The sequence below is a fragment of the Chiloscyllium plagiosum genome, chromosome 31, assembly GCF_004010195.1.
Source record: "Chiloscyllium plagiosum isolate BGI_BamShark_2017 chromosome 31, ASM401019v2, whole genome shotgun sequence".
NCBI classification, from domain to species: domain Eukaryota; kingdom Metazoa; phylum Chordata; class Chondrichthyes; order Orectolobiformes; family Hemiscylliidae; genus Chiloscyllium; species Chiloscyllium plagiosum.
This window is the reverse complement of record NC_057740.1, coordinates 3,084,682-3,093,648: the sequence shown is the minus strand read 5'-3', so window position 1 is coordinate 3,093,648 and position 8,967 is coordinate 3,084,682. Positions and strand designations below refer to the sequence as shown.

Genomic DNA, 8,967 nt, shown 5'->3' with positions numbered 1-8,967 from the left:
TATGTATCTCTGTAACCTACAACATCCTTCGTCACTATCCACAACTCCACCAACCTTAGTGTTGTCTGTGAATTTACTAACCCACCCTTCTACGCCCTCATCCAGGTCGTTTATAAAAATGACGAACAGCAGTGGACCCAACACCGACCCCTTGCGGTACACTGCTAGTAACTGGACTCCAGGATTAACATTTCCCATCAACCACCACCCTCTGTCTTCTTTCAGCAAGCCAATTACTGATCCAAACTGCTACATCTCCCACAATCTCATTCCTCCGCATTTTGTACAATAGCCTACCATGGGGAACTTTATCGAATGCCTTGCGGAAATAAAATTAACCAATTTTCCTCATCAACCTGTTCAGAGACGCTATAACGCATCTGTGGAACGGATGGGTTTTGAGCCCAGGCCTCCTGGTTCAGGGGGAGGGAATCTACCTCAGTGCCACAGGTCAGCCAATTCGCCTGACGTTCACATCTTTGGACTGTGGGAGGAAACTGGAGCACCCCGAGGAAACCCACGCAGACACGGGGAGCACGTGCAAACTCCACACAGACAGTCACCCGAGGCTGGAATCGAACCTGGGACCCTGGTGCTGTGAGGCAGCAGTGTTAACCACTGAGCCACTGTGCCGCCCCTTTTAAATCCTCGCAAGTAGCTGCCTCTAATTTTGCGATCTAACATTTCTAACCCACAGCAGTGCAAACTGAAGAAATAATTTTGCAATGTTTTTTTTAAAAAAAATTTCAAAATGACAACTTAACTCCTTCAAATCCTGACAAGCACCCAATTTGTTACAATCTGATCACATGCAAGGTTTCCCAAGTTCCCGTGCCTTTCAGAGGGCTGTCACAAACCGTGACTCTCCCCGTGAGAAGGATGGAACAGCCTCCGCCTGGTTAGGAAGATGCGGGTGCACTGTATCTTGAAGAGAGTTGAAAATCTTAGCAAGGACTGAGAGAAACGCGGAAAGTGCTGGAAAATTTAAAATGTCACGGTGCATTGAAACAACTCGCAAAGAGCTGTGTTGCCAGGATACAAAAACAAATTTGAATTTGGCCGATCACAGAGTCAGTCACAGAGATGTACGGCTCTTCGGTCCAACCCGTCCATGCTGACCCGTCTATCCCAACCCAATCTAGTCCCACCTGCCAGCATCCGGCCCATATCCCTCCAAACCTTCCTATTCATATACCCATCCAGATGCCTTTTAAATGTTGAATCAGTTTAAATTATGCCCCAAGTTACCAAAATCCAATCGAATTTGAAAACAAAATGTTTTGACAACATTAAACCAATGAAATGATCTGATGTTTTGGGGTATAAGTATCAGATATTTTGAACAGTTGCCAGAGCAACAAAGAGCAGCTGGCCCCAACAATGAGAGGGACAGCCTGCAGCAAGGTCTGCTCTCTTAAAGGGACCCACAGATCACTTTTATGTCTTTCCCCTCTCACCCTAAACCTATGCCCTCTAGTTTTGGACTCGCCAACCCCAGGGAAAAGACCTTGTCTATTTATCCTATCCATGCCCCTCATTATTCCGTAAATCTCCACAAGGCCACCCCTCAGCCAAGATATAAAAGAGACCTAAGGAGCAACTTTTTCACACAGAGGGTGGTACGTGTATGGAATGAGCTGCCAGAGGATGTGGTGGAGGCTGGTACAATTGCAATATTTAAGAGGCATTTGGATGGGTATATAAATAGGAAGGGTTTGGAGGGATATGGGCCGGGTGCTGGGAGGTGGGACTAGATTGGGTTGGGATATCTGGTCAGCATGGACGGGTCTGTTTCCATGCTGTACATCTCTATGACTCTATGGTGGAAGGATTGAGAAAACACAGACTGAAGCTCAATGACAAAACAAGCAAAGATGACGTGACACACAGCTAGTGGGTCGGAGCTAGAATGCACTAAGAGTGGAGGAGCAGTCCATTGAGGTCACAGTGTCATACAGCCCAGAAACAGACCCTTCGATCCAACTAGTCCACGCTGACCATGTTCCCAAACTAAGCTAGTCCCACTGCCTGCGTTTGGCCCATCTCCCTCCAAACCTTTTCCCATTCACCTACTGTCCGAACACCTTTTAAATGCTGTAACTGTACCTGCATCCACCACTTCCTCTGGCAGTTCATTCCACACACCAGTCACTCTCTGTGTAAAAACGTTGCCCCTCATGTCCTTCTTAACATTTTTCCTCTCAGCTTAAAAGTATGCCCCCCTCGTTTTGAAATCCCCCACCCTAATGAAAAGTCCCTTGTCATTCACCTCATCTTTGTTCCTCCTGATTTTATAAACCTCTATAAGGTCACCCCTCACCTTCCTACGCTCCAGTGGAAAAAGCCTCAGCCTCCCCAGCTTATCCTTATAACTCAAACCCTCCATTCCCAGCAACATCCTGGTAAATCTTTTCTGAACCCTCACCAGTTAATCACTATCCTCCCTGTAACAGGGCGACCAGAACTGCAGACAATACTCCAGAAGGGCCCTCACCAACATCCTGTACAACCTCAACACGACATCCCCAAGCTCCTATCCTCAAGGTCTGAGCAATGAAGGCAAATGTGCTAAATGCCTTCTTAACCACCTTCCCTACCTGTGATGCATATTTCAGAGATTTATGTACCTGAACCCCTAGGTGTCTGCTCTCCAACACTACCCAAGGCCCTAGCATTATTTGTACACGTGCTGTTCATGTTTGTATTCTGTAAAAAAGGGGATTTGACTGTCATCCGAAATGGAAAAATGAGCAGAGTTACAAGGAGAAGTTGAGGTGGTCGCATTGCTTGCTCGATGTAGACCATGATGGGCTGAATGGCCTCCTTCAGAGCAGTCCCGACTCTGATGGCTTTTCGAGTGAGTGTGGAAGAGGTTTGGAAAGGATTTGCAGGTGGCACTGCTGGTGTTGCTTGATGTGGATATTAACCCTGGCATTGACTGGTTGCTGTACAGTCACTCGATGTAAATCCTTGTGCGCAAAATGTAAAATCATTTCTTTCTTTGTGACATAAAGGGATGTGTGTGGAGTAAGTGATGAGTGACAGACTAACCTTGTCTTTAATATTAGACAGAAGTAATCAAGAACTGAAACCCATTATGGCGCACAGTGAGACATGAGAAGTCTAAGCTCATTCCTTTTCTACCCCCAGGGGACAGAGCTTCCTTTAGCCATGGCTCAATCATTGACGGCCAGTTTGAAGGCTTTATCCAAACGGAGAGAGGCAGGTACTACATTGAACCCATTGAGCGCCATGTTCAAGGAGAAAACCCTTCTGTTCATTCCCTCATCTATCACCAGGATGACATTGGTGAGTGCTGAGTAGAAACACACGTTACCTTGTGGGTTTTTAAATTCACTGTTGGGACGTGGGTGCCGTTGACAAGACCCGCATTTCTCATCCATGCCCAGCCATCCCTTGGGAAGGTGATGGTGAGCTGCCCTCCTGGATCATATCGCCCTTGGGGTGCAGAGGCGCAGCCACAGTGCTGTTCGGATTGGAGGTTCAGGATTGGTTCCAGTGCCAAAGGAACAGATTGTGTCTCAGAGAGCCACTCACGACACTGGTGCACAGCAGCAGCAGCAGGGTATCCCCTGTTTGACTGCTCGGGGCTGGGGTGTTGTTGGGGCTGGGATGGTGAATCAGTACAGTTCTGGCTTCCAACGAAAGTCAGGCTTGCGGCTGATTTTTAGCCTTCCCAGAGAATTTGTCGATTGAGCTTCACTTGTTTGTACATGCAAATTAAATCCACAGAAGCGATGTGTCATTATTCAAATTACATGTTATCCATTATTACTGGGGCAAGATGAAAACATGTTCTCATTCCTGTGATAACATTAAATGTTTTCAATCAATTTGTGGGTTTTTTTTTGTTTCACTCTATTTCTTCCTCTTCTGTCCTGGTTGTTTCATCTTGTTGCAGTTAAAGTTGGGCCTGGAGTGTACCCTGGGGAGTCATGGGCTGACCAGGAAGTGATGTCATCGTCATAGAGGTCGACAACATGGAAACAGGCCCTTCGGCCTAATGTGCCCACAATTTAAAACAGTCCCATATCCCTCCATAGCTATCCCATCCATGTAGCTGGCTAAATGTTTGTTAAATGACAAAATTATACTCGCTTCCACCATTACCTCTAGCAGCCCTCTCCAGACATTCACCGCCCTCAGTGCGAAAGATTTACCCCTCTGGGCTCTTTTCTATCTCTCCCCTCTTATCTTAAACCTATGGCCTCTAGTTTTAGATTCCCTGAATGATAAAAATCAAAGACGAGCTCAGAAGGTTTCCGTTTCCATTTCAATGTTAGTTGTGGGATGTTCCTGTGTGAAAATCAGCAGCTGTTTTGCATACAGCATGGGAGTGACTGATCTTCAGGAGTATTTAATGGGATGCAAGGTGCTTTGGCCATCTCTCTGTTGAGAAAGACACCAAATTAATGCAACTTCCGTCTTTTATGACTGAGATGGGAGAGTATTTCTCTACTCAAAGTGTGAATCTTTAGAATTTTCCAGCCCAGAGAATTGTGGATGCCCAGTCTCTGAGTGCAGTCGAGTAGGCATCATTAGAGTTTTGAATACTAACAGAATCAGAGGGAGAGTGCTTAGTGGCACAGTGTAAAGATAGCGATCTCTCCCTCAATGTCAGCAGAAGTAAAGAGCTGATCATTGAACAATCTGTCCTGGACCATCCACGTTGATGCGACGGTCAAGAAAGCACAATGCCACCTCGACTTCCTCAGGAGGCTAAGGAAATTCAGCATGGCCATAAAGACCCTCACCAACCTTAACAGATGCATCCTAGAAGGCATTCTATTTGGATGCAAAGAGCTGATCATTGAACAATCTGTCCTGGACCATCCACGTTGATGCGAGGGTCAAGAAAGCACAATGCCACCTCAACTTCCTCAGGAGGCTAAGGAAATTCAGCATGGCCATAAAGACCCTCACCAACCTTTACAGATGCATCCTAGAAGGCATTCTATTTGGATGCATCATGGCTTACTACAGCAACTGCTGTGCCCAGGACTACAAGAAAACACACGAGGTAAAAACAATGACTGCAGATGCTGGAAACCAGATTCTGGATCAGTGGTGCTGGAAGAGCACAGCAGTTCAGGCAGCATCCGAGGAGCAGGCAAAATCGACGTTTCGGGCAAAAGCCCTTCATCAGGAATAAAGGCAGAGAGCCTGAAGCTCTCTGCCTTTATTCCTGATGAAGGGCTTTTGCCCGAAACGTCGATTTTGCCTGTCCTCGGATGCTGCCTGAATTGCTGTGCTCTTCCAGCACCACTGATCCAGATACAAGAAAACACAGCCCACTCCATCACAGCCTTCCATCCAATGACTCCATCGACATGTCTCTGCCTCAGGAAGGCAGCCAATGACAGCAAAGACCCCTCCCACCTCGGTTAGAATCTCTTCCGTCGGCCAGCAGATACAGAAGCTTAAACACAAGTCCCAACAGATTCAGGAACAGCTTCTTCCCCGCTGTTATTAGACTTCTGAATGGATCTGTCAACTTTCAAATTTAATGTTGATCTTGTTTTTTTGCGTGCCTTCATTGCAGCTGCAGCTCTCTATTCCTCGCTCTATTCAATCACCATGTGGTGATTGCATGGTATGACCTGCCCGTACTAAATGTAAGACAAAACGTTTCACTGCACCGAGGTACATGTGACAATAATAAATCAAATCAAATCAAATCAATCCAAATCAAGGGATATGGAGAGCTGATAGGAATAAGGATTGGGGGAAGCATCATCTCAGAAAGCTCGCCTCCTGAAGGCCGAAGGGTTGGTGGACAGAGACTACACCCCTGACAGAGCAGCACCCCCTCAACGCTGGGACTCTCAGAGAGGCTGAACCAGACCATTCCAGACACTCCATGTGATGGCAGCATGTTTGAGATCTCCCATGGCACTGATAAATCCCGATGTTTGATTCTGGGATTGGTACTTATCGCTGATCTCTCTGTGTTTCATTCAGCACAGGTCATTGACACACTTCTGTTGACCTTTGACATTCCTGTTTGGCCTCTGTTAGAAACTGGGATTCGGGACTGGGAAAGGCAGCAGCTGTATCCTGCACTGGGAGAGGCTGTAACTGGGATTCCGGACTGGGAAAGGCAACAGCTGTATCCTGCACTGGGAGAGGCTGTAACTGGGATTCCGGACTGGGAAAGGCAGTGAGTGAAACCCAGACTGGGAAGGCAGTGGATAAGATCCACACAAAAAGAGGCTGCGGCTGTATCCCTGAGTGGGAGAAACAGTAGCTCTGTCCCAAACTGGGAGGGGAAGTTGATGTATCCGGGATTGGAAGAGGCAGTGAATATATTCGGGATTAGGAGAGGCAGTGGACGTATCTGGGATTCGGAGAGGCAGTTGATGTATCCGGGATTAGGAGAGGCAGTGAATATATCCGGCTTTGGGAGAGTCAGTGGATGTATCCGGGATTAGGAGGGGCAGTGGATGTATCCGGGATTAGGAGAGGCAGTGAATATATCCGGCTTTGGGAGAGTCAGTGGATGTATCCGGGACTGGGGGAAGCAGTAGATGTATCTGGGATTGGGAGAGGCCAGCCACTGCTTTGGATACCAGCCCAGTTTTTCCCACTTGAGTGGGATCAGGCTATCATCAATGCACAGATCCAGAGTGGGCCCCTTCATGGGTTAAACCAAGCCGGGCACTGAGGGTAATGACCTGAGTCTGCAGTGTTCACAGAGAGAAACCATTCCCTCAGCAGTCAGTCCGTGGGCAGAATCTGGGGCTTAGCCAGTCACCGGTGTGCTTACGCAGGAGATCTGTCTGTTTGGCTTGTAACCTCCTCTCGTTAAAGGGAATGAACGCAGGTTGCGTACTAATGGGAGAGACAAAGATTTTGGTTGACTCTTGTTCAATCTCTTGTTATCAAAGACCTGTGCTTCTTAAATGACTGGTGTTTGTACACAAAGCTGATCAGGATCTGTGTGAGCTGCAGTCAGCTTTACTCAAACTTGCGTCTGCTGGTTAATCTAACCACAGGAAAAGACCAGACATTGGGATCCAATTGGTCTGCACCTGGTCAATCACCAGCAAACTCCCACTAAACCAAGAAAGGTCAGTGTGAACCTGATCTGAGACTCTGAAACATAATCCTCATCAGCGACATTATAGTGTGCTGGGTAGGTTTCACCTCAGGAGGCTGGCATCTCTCTGAACATGGACACTAGTCACTGGCTCCCTCCCTCGCCGATGAAATATGATCTGGATCATGTCATCCACGTAACGGATCAAGCGATTTACAAGGGGTAATTCAATAAGGGGTTTGGATGGAATCTCAGACCATTTGTACAAAGTAATCGGAGTATATAATAACGTGTTATGTGTTAATGTAATATAATGTGTTCTATAGTTACTAGGTTACTGCTGTGATCAGGAATATCATTCTGTATTTTGGCACAATTTTCCAATTTTCAAAAGACGATTGTGTAGCTTCTTAATTGTTGGGTCTGACTGTAGAAACACAATAGATCCTCATGTCCAACTCCTGAGGAAATGCTGGTCTGTAGGGACTCAAGTGCTTGTCATGTGGAGCATTTATTTGTGGAATAGTACCTTGGAAGTCTTTGGGATCCAGGGCTGTGGCTCCCTTCCTGGGAATGATGGACAGGTTCTTTCACTCACCTTTGACCTCGCTGCCTGAGCTTTGGTCACTCTGTCCCACCCTGTCCTGCTGTTGCAGTCTGGTTTTAATGCTGCTGGCTTTCGTCAAACAAGAGCTACCTCAGGAAGACAGTCAAAGGAGTTTGTGGCTGTATCAATTACTCACCACAAAGCCACAGCTACATCACACTGGAAACCTTTGCTATAAATTCTGTATCTTACAATCTTATACTCCACAACCACCTGATGAAGGAGCAGCACTCTGAAAGCTAGTGCTTCTCGATAAACCTGTTGGACTATAACCTGGTGTTGTGTGGTTTTAAACTTTGTAACCAAGCAGTGTGTGTTGATGTTTGATGTGTGTGTTGCTGTGTCTCTGTTTGTGTTGATCTGTCCAACAGTCTCCTCATGAACACGCACAACATCAAATTACTGAGCTCAGGAGCTGTGCCAACAGCACAGTTAACCCCTTACTGGCTCACTGCTCTGCTCCATCACCCTACCCTGAGTGGGCAGAACTCCCTTCCCTGGCTGCGTGTGCTCATCAGTTCAGCAGGAGGTCTGTAGTCACACATATGATTTCGATATCTTTAACATTTAATTGTACAACCCGACACCCACAGAGCCCCCTGCCTTCCCTATCTCCTCATCTTCAACAAGCCATCCCCTACACTCCCCAAACCTCACTCCCACACTCCAATACACTCCAAAGCCAGTAGAGACCACCCTCAAAACATTAAACTGACAACGTGTGGGGCTCGTTTCTCCAGTATTTAACCCTGACAGCTGCTTCACCATTTGGAGCAGTATAATGTAGTTACCTTGAGCAGCGGGAACACAAATTCAAATTATTTGCGACCATAGCCTTTATAACTTCGAATCCGAAATAGTCCCACCATCACTTTTTTCCATTTCAGATGTATCTCACCTTAAAGGCCGAGGGACTTGGTGCCTTAGTCAGCCGGTATTGGCTGCACTGCCTCACGATCAGCACACAGGCCAAGAGACAGTGTCGCAGGTGAGTGACCACACCAGCACAGGGCACACTATAGCTCAGGGAGCCCACTAATTCCCAGAGACACTCAGATCACACTCAAAACATTCTCTCTGCTTCACTCTCCACAGATGCTGCCAGACCTGCTGAGACTCTCCAACAGATTGAGTATTTGTTCCACATTTTCAGAATTACAGTAATTTACTGTAATATTTACAGGAGAATTCAGACACACCCACTCACACACTGTCCCCCATCCAACTCCCCACCCCCTCACACACTGTCCCCCAACCAACTCCCCAACCCCTCACACAGTGCCCCCCATCCAACTCCCCA

The 8,967-nt window shown here is 47.1% G+C and overlaps 1 protein-coding gene across 1 annotated transcript in view; it reads left to right on the top strand.

Moving 5' to 3' along the window:
- LOC122565535 (disintegrin and metalloproteinase domain-containing protein 10-like) overlaps window positions 1–8,967 on the top strand; it is a 31,261-nt gene that overhangs the window by 14,212 nt on the left and 8,082 nt on the right. Inside the window, exons 4-5 of the mRNA XM_043721592.1 lie at window positions 3,151–3,309; window positions 8,555–8,655. Coding sequence (XP_043577527.1) covers window positions 3,151–3,309; window positions 8,555–8,655 — 260 coding nt within the window. The remainder of the gene's footprint in view (window positions 1–3,150; window positions 3,310–8,554; window positions 8,656–8,967) is intronic.